Source organism: Cantharellus anzutake, assembly GCF_015039405.1.
Source record: "Cantharellus anzutake strain C23 chromosome Unknown EI90scaffold_16, whole genome shotgun sequence".
In the NCBI taxonomy this organism is placed as follows: Eukaryota; Fungi; Basidiomycota; class Agaricomycetes; order Cantharellales; family Hydnaceae; genus Cantharellus; species Cantharellus anzutake.
The window spans coordinates 560,059-578,507 of NW_024066966.1; the positions used below are offsets into that span (position 1 = coordinate 560,059).

At 48.9% G+C, this 18,449-nt stretch overlaps 11 protein-coding genes across 11 annotated transcripts; 5 read left to right on the plus strand and 6 right to left on the minus strand.

Annotated features, from left to right (window-relative positions):
• Window positions 1-157: 157 nt before the first annotated feature.
• On the plus strand, window positions 158-1,869 carry EI90DRAFT_503841 (uncharacterized protein). Its single transcript, XM_039067707.1, has 4 exons — window positions 158-586; window positions 946-1,180; window positions 1,238-1,622; window positions 1,675-1,869. Exons 1-4 carry the CDS (start codon window positions 330-332, stop codon window positions 1,725-1,727), a joined length of 930 nt encoding a protein of 309 aa, XP_038917809.1. The 5' UTR covers window positions 158-329; the 3' UTR covers window positions 1,728-1,869.
• Window positions 1,545-2,891, plus strand: EI90DRAFT_3050879 (uncharacterized protein; the record flags this gene model as incomplete). The annotated part of the gene is made up of 4 exons (XM_039059797.1): window positions 1,545-2,155; window positions 2,218-2,337; window positions 2,376-2,738; window positions 2,799-2,891. Coding segments are annotated over exons 1-4 (721 nt in total), but the record flags the coding sequence as incomplete, so codon positions are not given.
• A 12-nt stretch (window positions 2,892-2,903) lies between these two features.
• On the minus strand, window positions 2,904-3,858 carry EI90DRAFT_3050882 (uncharacterized protein). The gene is made up of 3 exons (XM_039059798.1): window positions 3,587-3,858; window positions 3,512-3,534; window positions 2,904-3,458 (listed from the first exon to the last, which is right to left on the minus strand). The coding sequence occupies exons 2-3, from the start codon at window positions 3,526-3,528 to the stop codon at window positions 2,936-2,938; spliced, it is 540 nt and encodes a 179-aa protein (XP_038917811.1). The 5' UTR covers window positions 3,529-3,534; window positions 3,587-3,858; the 3' UTR covers window positions 2,904-2,935.
• On the minus strand, window positions 3,392-4,737 carry EI90DRAFT_504196 (uncharacterized protein). Its single transcript, XM_039067708.1, has one exon. It carries the CDS (start codon window positions 4,401-4,403, stop codon window positions 3,525-3,527), a length of 879 nt encoding a protein of 292 aa, XP_038917812.1. The 5' UTR covers window positions 4,404-4,737; the 3' UTR covers window positions 3,392-3,524.
• Window positions 4,738-5,190: 453 nt separating this feature from the next.
• EI90DRAFT_3050884 (uncharacterized protein) lies at window positions 5,191-5,401 on the plus strand (the record flags this gene model as incomplete). Its single annotated transcript, XM_039059799.1, has 1 exon — window positions 5,191-5,401. A coding segment is annotated over one exon (177 nt), but the record flags the coding sequence as incomplete, so codon positions are not given.
• Window positions 5,402-5,678: 277 nt separating this feature from the next.
• EI90DRAFT_3050887 (uncharacterized protein) lies at window positions 5,679-7,026 on the plus strand. Its single transcript, XM_039059800.1, has 4 exons — window positions 5,679-5,801; window positions 5,856-5,861; window positions 6,301-6,440; window positions 6,500-7,026. Exons 1-4 carry the CDS (start codon window positions 5,726-5,728, stop codon window positions 6,746-6,748), a joined length of 471 nt encoding a protein of 156 aa, XP_038917814.1. The 5' UTR covers window positions 5,679-5,725; the 3' UTR covers window positions 6,749-7,026.
• Window positions 7,027-7,823: 797 nt separating this feature from the next.
• On the minus strand, window positions 7,824-8,618 carry EI90DRAFT_2877515 (Alpha/Beta hydrolase protein; the record flags this gene model as incomplete). Its single annotated transcript, XM_039053897.1, has 3 exons — window positions 7,824-7,954; window positions 8,003-8,343; window positions 8,407-8,618. Coding segments are annotated over 3 exons (684 nt in total), but the record flags the coding sequence as incomplete, so codon positions are not given.
• Window positions 8,619-9,003: 385 nt separating this feature from the next.
• On the plus strand, window positions 9,004-9,906 carry EI90DRAFT_3050897 (putative cation transport-related protein). Its single transcript, XM_039059801.1, has 5 exons — window positions 9,004-9,157; window positions 9,250-9,321; window positions 9,384-9,407; window positions 9,491-9,507; window positions 9,635-9,906. The coding sequence occupies exons 1-5, from the start codon at window positions 9,123-9,125 to the stop codon at window positions 9,658-9,660; spliced, it is 174 nt and encodes a 57-aa protein (XP_038917816.1). The 5' UTR covers window positions 9,004-9,122; the 3' UTR covers window positions 9,661-9,906.
• A 2,255-nt stretch (window positions 9,907-12,161) lies between these two features.
• On the minus strand, window positions 12,162-15,309 carry EI90DRAFT_3145049 (adrenoleukodystrophy protein; the record flags this gene model as incomplete). The annotated part of the gene is made up of 18 exons (XM_039065229.1): window positions 12,162-12,294; window positions 12,366-12,413; window positions 12,475-12,499; window positions 12,582-12,665; window positions 12,729-12,777; window positions 12,834-12,964; window positions 13,015-13,137; window positions 13,193-13,246; window positions 13,296-13,323; window positions 13,379-13,503; window positions 13,562-13,686; window positions 13,737-13,812; window positions 13,892-14,200; window positions 14,266-14,554; window positions 14,625-14,674; window positions 14,741-14,820; window positions 14,876-15,027; window positions 15,079-15,309. The coding sequence occupies 18 exons, from the start codon at window positions 15,307-15,309 to the stop codon at window positions 12,162-12,164; spliced, it is 2,112 nt and encodes a 703-aa protein (XP_038917817.1).
• A 219-nt stretch (window positions 15,310-15,528) lies between these two features.
• Window positions 15,529-16,595, minus strand: EI90DRAFT_2884894 (uncharacterized protein; the record flags this gene model as incomplete). Its single annotated transcript, XM_039053950.1, has 7 exons — window positions 15,529-15,804; window positions 15,871-15,956; window positions 16,015-16,197; window positions 16,252-16,276; window positions 16,335-16,349; window positions 16,399-16,448; window positions 16,511-16,595. Coding segments are annotated over 7 exons (720 nt in total), but the record flags the coding sequence as incomplete, so codon positions are not given.
• A 632-nt stretch (window positions 16,596-17,227) lies between these two features.
• Window positions 17,228-18,410, minus strand: EI90DRAFT_2915596 (homoserine kinase; the record flags this gene model as incomplete). The annotated part of the gene is made up of 3 exons (XM_039054551.1): window positions 17,228-17,458; window positions 17,519-17,638; window positions 17,688-18,410. 3 exons carry the CDS (start codon window positions 18,408-18,410, stop codon window positions 17,228-17,230), a joined length of 1,074 nt encoding a protein of 357 aa, XP_038917819.1.
• Window positions 18,411-18,449: the final 39 nt, after the last annotated feature.

The window sequence follows — 18,449 nt, forward strand, 5'->3', positions numbered from 1 at the left end:
CCTGCCTAGGTGTCCCTGCTTGATGGTGACCAGAAAGATGAGCCACATGTCAGGAGTGGAGTGCTGCAGATCCATTGCCAACAAAGGCTTGCTTAAGACAATTATACGCGGAGTCAGTGGCGCGTCAATGCGCTGACGTACGGCACGTGTTGTTTACCTCTGTGTACGCGTTTCGAATGATCCTGGCCCTGAACCCAACCACTCAAAGCTACTCATGAAGTTCCCAAGTTGGATGCCCATTCTTGCCACCACCCACCCTGTACTCCCCCTGGGTTGGTCTTTGTTCTCCTGCTTCCTTAGTTCCACTCCGATCCCCTGGCAAGGCGGGCATGAGTCCATCCGTCGCATCATCCTCCTTCTGCCTCAGTACGACGCTTCCCAAGGCAAAAACGAAGCGGAAACGTCTTTCAAATGAGCGTGTGTATCACTTCGACACCATCGGACGCACTAGGGCGTCGCGTCTCCACTTGACTTCCAGCACTTCGGACCCCTCCCCTATCGTCTCGGAGACTCAGCCTGTCAGCGAATGCGTAGGTGAGACTATAACACCAAACGGCGTCGTGGACTGTCCAGCTGGGACGGTAAAATGGAAGGACGAAATCGAAATTGAGGATGGGAAAGGTATTTGTCGGCTGTTTCAATCCCACGTCCACTCACCACCGTTCCCAGGCCTTTTGACGAGTGTCACGCTAGTAGAAGACTTAAATGTTGCGCCAAGAGCTGCTGACTGTAAGGATCGTGTATATGGTATGCGGCCTATTTATTTCTCAAGTGAACAACCTCTTGAGTCTCTCTAGGGTCAATGCGTTCAACCTCAACCGTCGCGGGAATCCCAAATTCTGATGGACGCAAATCAACGGAACATCATAAACTAAGATGCGAACTCGGCAAAATGAACGCTAGAGGAATCCCCTACGACCAGTTCTTGGATGTCATACGTTCCACCTTGAAGGAACTGCCACCGGACCTGCTCAGGAAGGTCAAAGGTCCGCTACGCAAACTCCGGGATGAGTATCTTAAAGTGGTCGATAACAAAGATAGCCTGGAGCGCGATTTGTATGCCCCCTTTGCTGAGATGGTCACGAGTATTATCAAGGCCAATGGAGGGAGGGTTGATTACGTAAAAACGCACGGAAAGAAGAAGCTTCTGGGAGCCTTAAATAGTGCAATGAGAAGGCAGGTCATCTCGCCCCCATATTTCACCATCGCTTTAATGCTGAAATTTTAAGTTCATTAGTCCCGATGGTGTTTTTGTTCGCAAGAGACGCGGGCGGAGGGCCCCGACACCCCCGATCAAGTTCATTGGAGAGATGTTCTCTTTCCCATCGACCTGAAGCGAAAGGAAAATTTCCGTGCCTCATTGCGGCCTCCAACCTCAGACAGCGAAATGACGGAGGAGCAAATGGAGCGCGAGTCTGGGAAGGTCGGAGACGCCACACTAGACGGGAGGCAGCAATTGGGCGGATATGGGTTGGAACAACTTTCAAGTAATCCTCTCAAGCGATTCGGCACTGGTATGCTCGTTATCGATTCCCTCGTGGAGACTTGGTACTACGATCACTGTGGACCGATTGGGTCAAGCATTATAGACATTCGAAGACACGACTACTTCGAGCTGTTCTGTAAGCATATCTCGGCGATGACGTATGCAACTCCTCAGGAGTTTGGTTTCAGCCCTCATTTTACTACTTCCAACTGGCCACTTCCTCATGACAAGCAATGAATAACCGTTGAAGGTCGGGTCATTTCATTCGATCCCTCTACACCGATATATATGCTGCCCGCGGTCTTATTGGAAGATGCACATCCGTTTTTGCTGCGAATATACAGGACGATGTTAGTGGCCAAGATTGTCCATGCGTGCTCAAACTGTCGTATCAGCCGTCCCATCGCAACCCGTCAGAAGTGGATCATTACCGACTGCTTTCCACGAAAGGGATTAAGGGCATACCCCAAATCCTCTGCTCGGAAAAGCTCGACAGCCTCGAGGACGGCCCACGCGGAGCCCTTATGAAATACGTTTCAAACTATAAATTTGGCCCAATGCGGTACTTGGAGGCTATCGTCATGGCCGACGTGCTTAAACCCATAACGTCTATCAACACTAACCTGGAAACTAAACTCTTTTTTCAAATATTCCTCTCCATCATTGAAAGTAAGTTCGGCAAGACTTTGCGTTGCGTCATCAGAAGCAAGCTAAATCCTATCCCTATCTAGCACATCATCAAGCATATGAAGTGACAGGGTTGCTTCATCGTGACATTCACACAAACAACTTAATGTGGAAGATCGTGGACGGACAGCCCGTTGGAATGCTGATTGACTGGGATTTCAGTAGTGGCCCAGTTTCCCATCCTCCAGAGGATCCAGAACAGATCGCTTTCACCCTCATCCATTCCTCGCGGTCGATCTACTCGAGAAAGAACCACATCCTCGCCTCTATCGCCATGATCTCGAGTCTTTCTTTTGGGTCCTGTGGACTATCGTTCTGACGAGAGCTGATGTTGCTGGATTGGACGAATTTGTGAAGGTGTCCAGATGGGAACAAGGCGATTTGAATGAACGCAAGACTTGGAAGATGGCTTTCCTTGACCGAGGACATGAAGCTGTTGTCCGTCGGCTGAAGGAAAGTACAAAGACCGGCCTTTCCCACCCTAGCGTCGTAGAGTGCCTTCTACGGTTGAGTCACCTTATTTCTGATGGTCAGGACGCGTTGCGGCTGCAGGCAAACAGGAGACGTGCGCTAGAGTCAGAGGCATCTGATGCATGAGGACGAGCAGAGGTTGAGCGGTGAAGAGGTCTCGCGATCGCAAGTATGGTCTGTGGCACGCTGGTGGTGGGAGAATGGATCGGCGAGAGGACGAGAGCTGATATTCCAGCAGCCCAGATATGTCAGGCGTATGGCTACGATAAAGCTTGCCATACAGTAATTACATCATAGGTTAGGAGGATTCAGGATAGCCATAAATTTCTCATATATGATATGATTATCTAGAGTTTCGTCGTTGAAGGGAGTCTGAGGTGACACTCCAAGCAGCAGACTCCTGTTCATTCGGTTTCTTGCTGAATAGGCGCCACGAAATGCCAGCCGAAGAGGTTGTAACCAAGTGGTAGCAAGCGGCACTGCGTCGGGAATTGGGTCCGAGAATGCAATCGACAACCACCCTTCTTTGTGTGTGCGTATATCTGTCCAGGTCCCGGAGTTCCAGTAAGAGAAATAATCTCGCTTCTCTGGAATGTTTGCGCGTTGATAACATATTAAAAAAAGCACGTAAAAGAACGATTCCAAGCCGTGGCGATAAATTGCACGAGGGAGGGGGTCTGGGTAGCAGAGATCGATTGACCGGAATGGTACAGTACCACCAGGAAGCACAGGAACATTGAGAGTCTCTCCGGTATCGGGATTTCGATCCCGTACTGCCATGTCGAGGTCGATGAGGATCCCTCTGGTTTGGTCGCTAAAGTCAACCATCAGATTGTTGAAACTTATGTCGCGATGCAATATGCCGGCCTTTTCGTAGAGTTCATGGTGTGCTAGATGAGATCGTAAGCTTGCGGGTGAAGGATGGCATAAGAGAGCATGAACCTTCCACTAATGAGATGAAGGCCGCTCGGAACGCATCCGAATCCTTTACCGTATAAAGTGGTATACAGAATGGACTCAATACCTGTACTCGCAACTCGCGGTCCTGATAGAACTGAATTCCACAGAGATCACCGCGTACGCCCTCGGACAGTGAGGAAGCTGTACATGAGGCGTGAAGAGTCACCAAACCCTTCACCCCTCGTTGACTGGCTAGGCGATAAAGCTCATCTTCCGAATGCTTCGATACAGGCTGCCAGGAGCACTTGACAACCACCCGGCTGGGTGGGTCCATCAACCCTGACATCGGCTCAGCTTCATACACAACCGTTCCTCGCCCATACAATGATGCAGCAGAATGAATGGTTCCTAATAACCTGAGACGATGACCTTCCACTTGGACCTCGTGATTCTGGATGGTGAGCCACGACCGCCGCCGCACGCCAGCAGGCGCTCCGAGGAAAGACTCGTAACCGAGACGCTCTTTACTGGCAAGCGAGAACAACACAATGGAGGCAACGAATAGCTCTGCATCGTCCTTGATGCTAATCTTACTCGAACAGATTGAACCGGCACGATCGAAATACCAAAGCTGAAACATGTTCCCGTCGACATGAATCCCCGAAACATGGCGTCGATTTCCAATTGCTGATAAGGTACGAAGAGCGTACTGCATGAGCGAAGAAGGATCGGGGGTTGGAGGCGACCGTTTTTCGGGAATGAGCTTGGGCTTTTGTCGTTTCCCATGTCGACTGGACCCAATGGACGTATCAGGTGGCGACTCGCGATGTCGGTTTGGTTCCTCCTGGAGAGTGATCATGTCGTGGCTCGGGAGAACGGTAAGGCGAAGACGAAGGCGGGGCTCGATTATCGGGGGGTCGCCATGAACTTGCGTTGGAAGAGGGGGAAGGAACAAGGCTGGGGTTTACATCGATGATTACGAGTGCATTTGAAAACCCGAATTTGAGCTTCCCGTTCGCCGTTGTCTGAACTTCAACGCCGAGACATCTGGAGGAAGATGATTGGCCCAATTTGGATCGCCACTCGCGTTGGGGACGCTTGGCATAGTGTATATCGTGGAGGTACTGCTGATCGAAGCCAAATTCGCGTACTTTGATTAGTATCAGGTTGAAAAGACGCATAAGTTGAATATCCGGGTCCGCTCTGAACACAGGCAAGTCCTTCTTGAAACCGTACATTTCCATATATCGTTTTCTGCAGGAAAGGAATTTCCTAGTTTTTACCACTCGCTCGGCTACCTCGGACAACTGTGGAGGTAGCGTTCCAAATACTGCATTAAAAAATCCATAAAATTCACTTGGATGTGGCTTTCCTCGGGTGGATTAGGTGGGGGTTCCGCTGGTGCAACAGTGGGTCTTGGCGCTGAGAGATCAATCAAACTTTGTGTTTGTGCATCTGACTTGCCATACGATCGGTCTTCATGTTCCCGACACGCGAGAGTATTATGGACATGAACTCCAGCTCCACTCAGAAACCGCTTCGTTCTCTGTCGTAATTTAGATAACAAATGCGCTTATGAGGGTCAGTCAAACAGAAAGGCGTTTGGAGTCGCACGACAAACCTGGGGTCATGGCTCCCTGTTTCCCTGGCTCTAAAACGGAAAAAAATACATCCTGTTGCATATGGAGACAATGGGGAGGGGGAGGTGATCTGCCAGCCCCGAAGAGTCAGAATTGCGCTTGGACTGCTTGGTTTGATGGGGAAAACGTAGAACTCACCACTACAGCGGGGTCGGTAAATTATGCTTCGAGACAGCTCACAATAATCGAATAACTATACAGATCTGATTGAAGGTTTAAGATAACCTTGAGGCTCATTGCTTGTTGACGCGAACAAACAGAACCCTGCACCGCCACCAATTCCTTCCTTCCACATGCCTTGTCTGCCTCCGTGAATGACGTTCAGCAGAGCTCAGACATGAGCGTTAACTGGGAGTTCTTTTGTACTTTGAGCTGCTTTCCGGTTCGCGATTGACTTGCACTTCATCCTGTTCAGGCTTTGGGTCCACTTTCCGTCCAGTCACAGTGGAATGTTTTACACAACCCAAGTGTACATTTCTGCATTCCACTGAACCTGTATCACCTTACTGCTACCCTATCTGTCCACTCTATCTGCGGAAACATGGTTGGATTTCCCTCGCTTCAAAAGTGGGCAACGTTTGTGGACGGATGTGCATCCCGGCATAAACGGTACGACTCTCCAGTACTGTACTGGCACGACCAACAACCGGTAACGCGTAACGCTGGCCCGCCGGTCCGGTTCAAATGTAAAATTGTAACGCGTAACGCGAGGCAGCCGGTCGGCCGTCCAGCGTAACGCAGATTCACGACTTTGTGGTGGCTGTGCTGATGTAATTCAATTTTCCTTTTTGTATTGTATATACATTCAAAAATGTGAATAGCAAAATTCGGCCAACTCCGAAGCCATCATGAACACGTGCTTGAAATTTTTGTCATTTACAGTAAATTTCATAACACGTTGCCAAATGTGTGTCAGTATAATATGCTCCTAAGACGAATAAATTAGGCCAACCCGCTACACCGCAGCTAAGGTAAGACCGATCTCGTTAAAAACAATCAAAAAACCAACCTGTATCACGTGTGAATCCGGTCGGTGTAACGCATAACGCAGGTTGCGGTTGGTTTTCCGAAACTTTTCCCACGCTCCACGTGACCGGTTGTTGGTCGTGCCAGTACAGTATCTTCAGAATATTTATTTGTTCCACGTAAAACCCGACGCACGCACCACACAGATCCAACAGAACCAGCTGAACCTCTCCCCCCAAGTGCATATCATCCAAGAATCATCCACAACTCGAGTTGTGGAATCGCAAAGTCTGAGAATATGATACACATGAGCTAAGCCAATCAGAAGAGATGAGCAACGACTGGGTACCATGCGGCGACGTGGTGTGTACTACCCCATTTCCGGGACGTTGAGAGTTACTCCATCCCAATGATGAACCACCCACCGTCCGTGAAGACGAGGTCCAATCAAGCGTCATCCCTTCTAGGAGTATTTGCTGCATCGCGAACATCGCGAGAGAACCTAGATCCCCTATTCCACCCTATCTATAGAGGCTGCTTCAGCGCCTACATCCAAGTATTCGGCAAGAGATCCGAATCCGAATCCGGGCGCCGTTGATCATCGTCGTCGAAGAGAAAGAGGGAGACGAGGCGGCTCGAGTGGTAGATTGACGACGACGAATTGCACCACGCCGGGAGACCGAAGTGGCCGGTGACGAGGTAGATGAAGAAAATTGACGCAACGCGACATTAACACGCCATCTTAAGAATCTTTCAGCTGCTCCGGTCCGAAGATGTGTAAGGACGGAAGGTGAATGGAACAGTCGATGACAGAGTTGTGACAGGGAAGGACGGGAATAGCTAAAGAGGAAAATGGGTTATTAGTTATGGCTGATGGCTGCGCAAACACTGCGCAACTGCGGCGGCGAGATGGATTGGGTTTGATGCGTGAATTAGAAAACAAGTTCGTAATCGTCAGTTACACTGATTTCCAAACAGATAAAGGTTGAACGCACTGGATCTGGATGACCATAGAAAGATGAGTATTGTGTACAATTGGATGTTAGGAGTGGTGTATGGTGGTTAAGTTGGTATGAGAGTAGACGACGATATTTCGACAACGTACGTTTATGCGTGTATGATTATAGGATTTCGAAAAACTCAGCAATTCACATCGTTCTCGTCAGTCGAATTATGTGGGTGGATGAAAAGGCGAGGAATAAAACAGGACAGAAGGATCGACAAAAAGGAAAAAAGGAAAAAAGAACTACAGCACTTAGGATTCCCATGTAGTCCCCTACCATGGTACTAACTAAGCGGTACTCGGCTTAACTTCGCAGATCGGACGGGATGCGGTGCTCTCCGAGTCCTATGGCCGTAGATGGCTAGTTTCGCATTTGTGCGTCTCATGAAGTGTTAAACGAAGAACAAACGAAGGACAAGTATGTTCACATAGATATCGTATATGTATTACAATTTTGGATGGAGAGAACACAACATTACCATTCATTGAGGACGATATCTTTCACCAAGTCTGCCAACTGTTCAGTCTCCAATAAAGCATTGTGGTTCTCCGTCAGCGTAGTCACATCCAATAACACAGTGCCACGATTCCTGCTCCTTGTGCTTCCATCTTTGACCTTTCCGTCACTGTCTCTATCACTCACATTCTCACCTTCGGCCCCGTCCTCTTTCAACTCTGAATTCAGATTCAGGTTTGGATAAAGCTCCGTCAAGCGTTTGTAGAACGCTTCGGGTTGGAGTATATCCACCAGCGAATCGCCCTGCGAGTGAACGATCGCCCAGCGTATTCCATCATCGATGACTTCATTACCCTCCTCCGGGACCAGTGCGGAAGAAGAGGAAGATAAACGTTCATACGTCGTTAGATCAAAATCCTCGTAATTGTCTCGATCTCCGAAACCATCACTGGCCATAGAACGATATAGTTCATACGGGAAAGAACGCAACAGGAGATCTAAATCGTAAACACCGGCAAGACCGATGATGGTTTTGACGCTTCGGACGAGGAATGGAGACGGGCGGTTACGGATCGGAAGGGATGGGGTTGAAAGGGAGCATGCGTAACAAGGGGAAGAGGTTGGAGAGGGGTGGGTGTCATCTGCTGATGGAGAAGAAAGGGGTGGAGAAAGGAAGAGTGACCCGAGGATGTGTGCACCTGCGCTGTGGCCTATGAGGTGTAGCGATGTAAATCTGATACGTCGATTGGCAGTAGTGGGTAGAGGTGGTTCACCAACGTCGGGGGATGAGTGAGACGCATCCTGCACTAGGTCGTGTGCTTTAGAAAGAAGGTGATTTAATGCGGTATGAACGTCGTTCGTATGCGTTGGATGTTTTACAGCAGGTGAAAGTCGATAATTGGGGAGACAAACGGGTAAAGAAGTTGTATTTGCGAAACGACGGGCCATGGAGATGTGGTCTTTGTTATCTCCAAAACGCCATCCGCCTCCATGAACGAAAACGATGAGAGGGGTCTCTACCTCCCGCTTCATTCTGATCACGAGGATCATGATCGGCTGCAGCCTGATGGATGAGGGCGCTAGGGAGGTACAGATCGTACTGAAGTTGAGGATTTGAAGGATCGTCTTGGGTGTATGGAATGCCTTGGATTTCTATCATCTTTCGGATGAAGCTTAAGGCTGAGGCTGATTCTTACGTTTAGATAGACGAATCGAGGGATTGTAAACCACTCCTCAAACGAGCCAAGAGACGTGCACAATCCGATGCACGCCAGGCCGTGAGAGAGACTAATCACGTACGCATCACTGCGTCATCGCTACTCCCAATACCGAATAAAGCCTGCGCCGCATATCGCAAGCGGCGCAATGCACGTGATATGGGTCGGCAGCGAGCCCGAAAAAGACATGTGTACTATGTACTATGATGTAGTGGTAAACCCAAGGACTCCAACTTGCACTATATAAGACAGTCATGCACCCTAAGCAGTCTTCTCCCCCATCAGCTTACAACCCATGGCTTTCACTTGCTCAGATATCATTAAAATCATGTATGTGATTCCCTCTTGGTTATCCCCGCCTTACCATGCGATTTTGAGGATCGAGAGTTATGTTTTCGCTCATTCGGCTCTTTCTCGATCAGTTTCGCCGTGATCCTTCCACCTCTAGGTGTTTTCCTCGAACGAGGATGTGGTGCCGATTTCCTCATTAACATGTAGGTTTTTCTCTTCACTCTTGCGCCACGGCAAACGCCCAAGCTCATCTACGCTTGTCCAGCCTGTTGACTATCCTAGCTTACATGTACGTTCAGTCTGGCACACGCTTACCTCTTTGTGTTTAACCACTTTTCCCTCTCGAACCCCTCGATGATTGCCTCACCATAGTCCGGGTATCATACATGGTACGTACCCAATTCTCAACTCACCCACACTATCATCATTCGCATTTCCTCACCAACACTCCACCCGCACTCCGCCCACACTCCAATCTCCTTTGATGAATTACTAATTCCCAACTCCAACTTCCAGCCCTCTACATTATACTCAAGTATTAGTCGAGGCAATCTCATCATCCGTACGGGCACGACTCCACTTTTTCATGCAACCCCAGATTCGCAGCCGCCCCCGTCTCGACTAGTAATTTACGGATGAACCTTTCCTTATAGTCTTTCCCCTTCTTCCTTTCTGTTTCCTTCATGGACACTTCCCTTCACTGAACATGTGTCTCAGTTTCTGAATGACAAAGTTATACCCCCCACTTGCTGACTTGTGTGTGAGGGCTGAACACGTACGGATTCGGACCAATATTCTGTTAACACAGATGCTGACACGCCACATTAATGCACCCTGTAAAAGAACCATTGCGCAACCAGTGGCGCGCTCCTAAGTCGGTAACCGCATCAACAACGCCGGCTGAGCGACCACCTTTCTCAACCAACCTGCGTATGTGGTCAAGACGCAATCGAACGTGGCTGTCACCGCTGCAAGTAGTAGTCCAACATAGCTCTGGGTTGCACAAGGCTGCGTACGCAATTCACGCACGCACTTCTACATGTACTATGCCTCTAGTAAGTTACAATATGAAATGGGATGAAGCAGCGACTTGTTCCGTCCTGTCATCACGTCCAGTGAAAAATAACTTGACGACGCTCTGCAACTCTCCGTTTGCCAAAAGTTCCAATTGTGGGGGGAAAAGCGGGTAAGGGACGACAAACAAATGCCAAGCTGAGCGATTGATTGAGCGGAGCAGCGGGTGTACCGTGCAAAGTTTGAGGAAGGGGGTTAAAGCAATATCCTTTTCTTTTTGGGGGACGAGGAAGAAAGGTGGGAATAATTAAGCGTGGTAAAGGGCTATGATGAGGAATGGATTGTGTTGGATGTAAAAACGCAGTCTAGTTTCTATAACGTCGTGGGTTTGGGATGAGGTTAGAGTCGGGGTGAAGTCCGCTTCGGTTTCGTTTAGAGCGATCGTCAAGGAAGGTCAAAGATGTAAAGGGAAAAGATCCGTGTAGGTCTGCCGGTGAAGGGTGAGTATCAGAATGTAATCAGGATTGTGAAGGAGAGTGATTGATGATACTCACAGAGACAAATCGGTTAATGGGAAATATGGAGAAAGGGAGAGGAAGCGAAAGAATCATGAATGCGCTCCTTGAGGTGTCACACCTAACTGCATCCTCTCCTCCTGTCTCCACCTAGCCAACGCCTTCAACACATCCTCAAAAGCCATCCTTCCCTTCTCAGCATTATCACCAAACCTCTGAGCACTCCACGTCTCCAATTTCTCACCTAAACTCTTCCAAATAGCCATCCGAGCTTGAATTTCGGCCGTTTGAGTAAACAGCGTTTTATTTTGTGGATGTGTACGAGATGGAGTGTAAGAAATTTGTTCGAGGACGGTGACGTATTGGGAAAGGGAGAGGTTGACGGATGTGAGAGTTGTGCGTTGGGTGATGGGTCACGAAGGAAATTTCTCGTACGAAGGCGTGCTCTGAACCTCCCAGGAGCTAAACAGAAACGAGATAAAACATCAGATATGTGTTTGTTCGAATGAGGAAGAAGATTCAATCTTTGCTTTGAGCGTGCGCATGCTCTACTTACTTTGAGAACCCAAAGAGGTGCCTTTTGACGAACGCCGATAACTCGCTCCGTTCGTATGACACCCGTCTTTGTGTCTATCGACCGATCTAAAACATCCACAGATATAACATGCGCACACCGCGGATTGGGATACTTGCGCCATAACCCTACGTTCACTAGTGACCATGGATGGCTTTAAATGACGTTTTGGGGAAGGGGGGGGAAAAAAGGTTGTTGAGCCGAAATATTTTCGAGGTTGTGTAAGCCTCTCTTACTCACTCAAAGTTGAAAGATTGAGATAGGAAGTAGACCATCTTGGAGTTAAGTATTTTACTTTTGGTGAAGTGGGGGTTGGAGCCGTTATGTGCAAGCGGGGCTGCGCCAGGCGTTGGGAAGGCAATGTCCACGAAGAAGAAGGTGACCTTTCTAGGGAAAGTTCCGGGTGTGGGGAGAGAGGGGAGAGGGGAATGAAATGAAGAGGTATGGGAGAGAGAATCTAGAGGGGATCGGCCTCTTTCGCAAGGACAAGGACAAGTGCCGGGAAAAAAAGCACTCACATGACACGAGGCGATTCCGGACTTGGGTGGGTTGCCGAAGCTTACGAACGGAAGACCGTTCTGCTCGGGGAAACTATTAGAAGAACTAGCGTATAAAGCTCAGTCCCGTTGTACGTGAACTAATTGAATGTATCTACCTAGCGTGTAAAACTAGATACAGTGAGTCACCATGACAAGATGAGAGGGGGCGCAAGCCTCCTCGTCGTGTACTTGAACTGAGGAAAGTTGTTGGAAATTCTTTTTCTCGCTTTATAAGTAAAGCGTTCCGAATGGCGCACAAGCGTGGTAGCGAGTATATGTACAAAGAAAGGAAAGGCGCCGCAGCCACATCGTGAGTTGGCCATGTCGTACGCCTAATCTAATAGAGATTACTATTCATGTTATAGTATGTAATGCACGCTAATAATTCGTCCCAAAACCCTTCAAAGCACTGGAGAGCGAAGAGCCTTAAGCTCCTCCAGACGCGCCTTGAGCTTGGGTACTTCAAGCAATTTAGCCTCCAACGCTTGCTTCTCCTCTTGCAAAGCTAGCCTCTTGCCAGCTTCGAGCTCCGTACTACTCATTACGCGCGCGTTTGATACTATCAGAAATGGTGCCGCCAGAGAAGATAGATGGTCGTCACTCACAAAACATAGTTGCCCTGCCCGTCAAACTGCAGGATCATTTGATGGTATCTGATACACAACACATAGGAATTAGTCCGATGAACTCATCGACGCAGCAAAAAGTGCTCACTGCCACAGTGATGGTCGATGCGAAACTGCGAGAAATGATTTAATAGGAAAATTCATCAGCCAATCACACAAAGATGAAAGAAATGACGCAAAGGGAATGAGACGGACCAGTTAATAGAGTGATGTTCCGTTCCGTAGCATACTCGAACATGATACGTTCGATCTCAAAATCAACAGCAGACGTGCACTCATCTAAATGATCCGAATAGGGAGGAGCTTAAGGTACAGACCACACAGTCGATGCTGATTACGCACCCAAGATGGCATATTTCGGCTCATGATAGAATAATCTCGCCATGGCAATCTAATCGCATGAATTCATGCCTCGATTAAAAGTGCTTTTGAGGGAGGTTCACTCACTCTCTGTTTATCTCCTCCACTTAGTGCATCTTTCCAATCTCGCGTGCTATCCCATCCACCTTCGCGTTCGACGATATGCTCCATCTGTACAACGGCAAGCACCGCAAGTAGGTCTCTATCCGTCTTTCCGCCTTGCGAATCCATTCAGCACGGGGAGGATTTGGAGGAATACAGAGCTCACGAGCCAACATCTGTTCTTTCGAGTGCGGATAGATGATTTGGTCCCGGAGTGTGCCCATCGAGAGATAGGGCCGTTGTGGGATGTATGTAAACTCCCTTGCAGGTGGTTTGCGCACAGTGCCGCCTGTGTGATGAACGGTCGTCATTCGGCCTCGGAGGCTCCAAGATGAGGGACATACCATATACAGGCCACAGGCCCCCAAGGATTCGGAATAGTGATGACTTGCCGCAGCCTAGCCACATCATCAATGCAACGCATCACCAAGTGTATATTTACCTTACCATTAGGTCCAACAATCAAAAGATGTTGCTAACGGTACCAGTTAGCCTCGTGAAACTAAACTCGAGGGGAAATGGTTCCCTACCCCACGCTTGACATGCATCGACAACTTGCGAACAAGAATGTCACCATTCGGGCTTACGATAGGAACGTCAGTAAGTTGGATGTCGTCATCTTCAGACTCGATCACCGTCCCTCGCCCAGAGAGGACTAGAAGCAAAAGTGTCGGTTCAACATAGTCACCACAAGTGTTCACGAACAATCCCACCTTTGGCATTCTCTGCAATATCGGAACTGCTAACCAATGCTTTCTCGAATTTACCCTGCTTCACATCCTTCATTGTGTCGAGAAGTAGAGCCATTCGAGCCGTATAGCCGCCAACTCCGATAGTTCTGCAGTGGCATTAGAACATTGCGCCCATCTCGACAAAGGGAAGTTATACTCGCCCTTGTAGGAATACATCACACGACCAAATGCGTCAGAACTGGATATCAGTAGTCTTCTGTTGGTGATGAAGCCTGTTTGTTTGAGGGTGAGGGTTCGTGAAACATTCACGATCACGCTAGTCACTTACCCTCCGTCCGACTGCCAGATCACTAGAGCCAACACCAGGTATCTTCACGAACACTGGGATAGCACAAACACAGAGACCGAACGCTCCCCAAAGCCACTTGATTATGCCTTCCTCGGCAATGCCGTGCGCAAGTCGTAACCGCAGCGTACGGTTGAGATGTTTGATTAAACCGTAGTAGTCTCGCTCAATGAGGTATTTCTCCGTCTCTTCGCCACCGTAGAAAGCGACCTCCTCTGATGCTTCGAGCAATCGAGAATGAGAATGTCGGAGTGCACCTGTAAGGGCTGCTTCTTGTGCCGCATAATTACCAAATGATGGAGTAAGTGCTCGTACTGTATTTTTCGTAGTGATATTTAAGAAAATAATTCAAGGGAGAAAGGATGAACGCCCGGCTTACAGAGAGTTGCGGACCCTTGAACTAAAATCGTCAGGGCGAACAACCCTTCCGCACCAATATTTCTTGACAATTGCACATTATATAGAATGACATCCAGCACTGGCTTAGCAAGGTTGGAATAGATCTCTGCCAGGTGGAATGAGAAGCGATGAAGATCGACGGTGATTAGTTGGTCAGCGTTTTTTATTCTGTCGTCTAGGTTGGCCATTTTGTAGAAAACTTTATCTTCCTCGCCATCCTGACCGAAATACATGTTGAATACTTCCTTGGTGAGTCGCGTACGATACGCCTGGGGGATGCGAGGGATGCGATTCTGTTACAACTACGATTCCGGTATGTGATCATCGGGAAGCGCGTACCATTGCGAGTTTACTTTGGATGAATTGGAGCATGCTGTTTGTGTAGGTAGCTGGAAAGCGTGACAGGGACAATGTCAGTACATGTTAGACATTGTATCATGACGAGCCCGACGTACCCGGGACGGCGATGAGGAGCCAGTGTAGAATTCTGAGCAGAAATTGCTTGCCTTGCGCTCGCACTAGTGCAGCTACGATTCTAAATGGCGCATACCGTTCAAAACCTAAATATGTGTTAAGGGGATGCTGCGCACTTTCCATCGAGGTCAGCGACGTATAACGACAGCATTGTTCGAAAAACCAGGAAACTAGTGTGCATGAGAAGTAGCATGGCTTCTCTCGATCTTATCCCTGGTATGACTATGCGCAACAGTGTTTTGAGTCTTTCGTAGAAGACGGCATCGATCTGAGGAGCCGGGATTGAGCGCCTGCGCGAGCAAGTGTGGCGCTGGCATACCTCGACTTTTTCTGATTTTCCATCCTTCCCACTAGCATCGCCTCTGGATCGTCTCCTAGTTGATCCAGCTCTTGACGCGGATGACCCAGAACGAAGGCCCACGGTTAGTGTCCCCGCAATGTACAGCGTTAGCGCTCCAGTGAGAATCCGCTGGATCACCGGCCGGTTACGGAGATAATATCCCGAAAACGCTCTTGCTATTCCCAATCTCCCTGAATATGCTTTGGACATTCTCACAGCGACGTACCCGGCCGGGAATATGCTGCTCTTTGTTAACTGTCCTAAGAATCTATGTGCCCCTTTCACGTGAGAATTTTGCTCCCGTCACTCACCGAAGCTCACTCCGCGCTCCGATCTCGGAAACGAATACAGCGTCTATAACGACATGGCCGTATTCTAGTTTGGCTAAGATACACACTATTACTGGACGAAAATGCTCTTGACCTTTTCTATGACTTCTGGCCAGGAAGAGACGCGCGTCAACTGCGGCGGCAGACTCGCATCATCCACAACTTCTTTCTCCCAGAAGTGGTTTCCATCTATTCTGCACCTTTCTTCAAAACTCATTTTTGCTCTCTCGTCAACGGGGTCGTATTTTGAATACCTCTTACTCCATTCGTAATTCCCGAAGAGAAGAACTGGCGGAGCGTTTTGGGCAGACGCGCAAGAGGCTGCATTATTCAACGAATCATCCACGAATAGCACAGCTCCGATATCCCGGAGTACCTTTGGAAGAGGAAATAATGCAGTTAGAATACACCCGTCCTTTATTGGGGCCAACAACGGGCTCACTTCCGCTTTTGTCATTGGCCTCACTGCGTCTGCGGAATCATCTTTTTTGACAAATTCACCAGTATAGTACACGGCGTCGATCGAACCTCGTAACAAACCCACTAAGAGTTCTGACTCTTCCTTGTTACACGGAGGGGTACTTACCTGGTAGGTGAGCAGAGAGCCACTCATCCGTCAGCTTGCTGTCCCTGCTGGCTCGTGCCGTAACAATTACTAATCGGAAACCCAACCGACGGAGTTCAGCCACGCCTTCCTTTGCACCTTCCACTACGGGTACGTTGAGGAATTCGGGACTTTTTAGGAACTGTTGCACTTTCTTAAGCGTCTCTGGAATGACCCTGTCGATGACTGGGATATTTTGGAGGATAGTGTGACAAATACCTTCCGGTGAGCCCCAGTATGGGTTCTGAGGGCGTCAAATGTTCGATCAGTGACAGCATACATTGCTTCGATGGGATCCACACCTTCCAGTAATGGTACTGAGAGTGCACTCAGCACATTGTGCATCCCCTATGAGCCTTTACTCACGTAATGGAAGTCATCCAGCGTCATATATGTATCAAACGTGGCATTATGCCCTATAATGCAAAAAGGTGTTTGAGAGGCTTGAAACTGTCCAGGAATTGACTCGGCTTCATACACTTTGCGATCGAGACGTTGGTTTGGCAGAGAACATCATCGAGGTCTAAGGCGATAAGAGGGGGGTGTGAAGTAGTACTAGCATCCTTACCCGGGGTGACTCGCATGTCGTTATGGAGCCTAGCGGGGGCCGCGGGACAAATCGGCCACGCTTCAGTGGCGATGACAGACATGTAATTAGCCGTGATGTCTGTACTGCGCTAACGTGCATGCACTTCTATGTATTAGAACTAGCCAAGCTCTTGGTCGTTCTTCACCACCCTCGGTCTTTTCCGCGCTAGTCTACCTGTATGGTGGACATTAGTTTTACCAGAGGCACATAAAGACAAACGGTTGAATCATCGTCTCCGGCTACGGTCAAATTTTTATTAAGATATTCAAGGACATCACGCGTACGCATATTCTCAGACTCGTAACAGAGATCTATAATTGTAAAATCGCACCTATGGCGCGTATATTCTATGCCAATTAAAACATGAGTGATTATTATAATGAATCGAAATAAAACACCTCTCGCCCCAGACTCGTAACAGAGACCTGAGGGAGAGGGTGTCAAAAAATTCATACACGAATATCGCGCATTAGCGCGGCGTCGCCTCGGGTTGTCCGAACAGAGAGAAAATATGGAAATGAGTCGAGGCACTGGACGCCCCAACCTTACTTCGCCGACGCTCTAGAGATCTTGACAACACCACTGTCCGCTTACCACAAAAAGGCTTCACGTTGCAGATGGCTCCTGCACATGACTTCCACCTACAACATGCAGAAGCTTCCAGTCAACGTCGACGTTGAACTCCTTGAAGATACGAGCCGCATCCTCTGCAATACGTTCAAAATTCGCAGTGGCGAGTGCGAGTATCGTGGGACCAGCACCAGAAAGACAGATGCCAAGAAGACCAGGATGTGACGACGGCGTCAGCGAAGACGTCACTTCGGGCAGGCCGGGGATCTGTAGCAGGATATGCTCAGTCCCTCACTGGCGGCGATCCCATCAAGATAAGAGACTCACCAACTCTTTCCGGTATGGCTGATGTATTCTATCCTTCATTGCTTCATAGATCAGGTCTGGGTCTGGGGGCGTTTGGCCCAGAGCAATTGTCAGCACAGCAAGTCGTTGGAGGTTGAAAACCTGCGAACTGATTGAGCACACCAATAATCATGCGTTAGATACAACATACCAGATCTTTCCTGGAGTATGATTGAGGAAGAACATTACGGGCCGTTGCGGTGCTTAGTTCGAATTGCGGGATAATAGCGACCGCTTTAATTTCCCCCGACCATGGAAATCGGACGTAATGACCAATTCCCAATGGGGGGCTTGGGGGATCCCTTCCCCACTCTTCGCCAGCCTCAGGGGGATACTCGGGAAGCACCTCACTAAGTGGAACGGAGGCAGCTTGGGTTGCTTCGGGGTCCAATTCACGCAGGTAGGAGCCCACAAAACCCCCAACGAGAGCAGCAGTGACATTGTCTGGGTGCCGTTCAACCATTAACGCAAAATCAAGCATTCGTGATTCACTCAGATTCAGCTTCCCGATCACATTCCCAAGTAATACGCCAGCTATGACTGCTGCTCCTGATGAGCCAAGTCCTCGTCCGAAAGGAATTTCATTGTGAGCGTGAACGGCGAGATTTGGAGGGAAGTGAGGAATGGCATGGCAACGAAGCACGTAAAGTGCAACTCGGGTAGTCAAATTTTTGTAAGGATCCAGGGGGACTTCGTCTGCCCCTTCGCCAGAGTGTGTAAGTTTTGGTGGCGGTGACAGAATGGGCTCAGGAGGAAAATCATCGTGCGAGGCGGTGAGCGTCAGATACAACGATAACGATAGCCCGACAACGTCGAAGCCTGGGCCGATGTTCGCACTTGTCGACGGCACACGCAAAGTGAACGATCGGGGCATTTTTTAAAAATTCATGTCACGTTTCACCGGATTGACTCA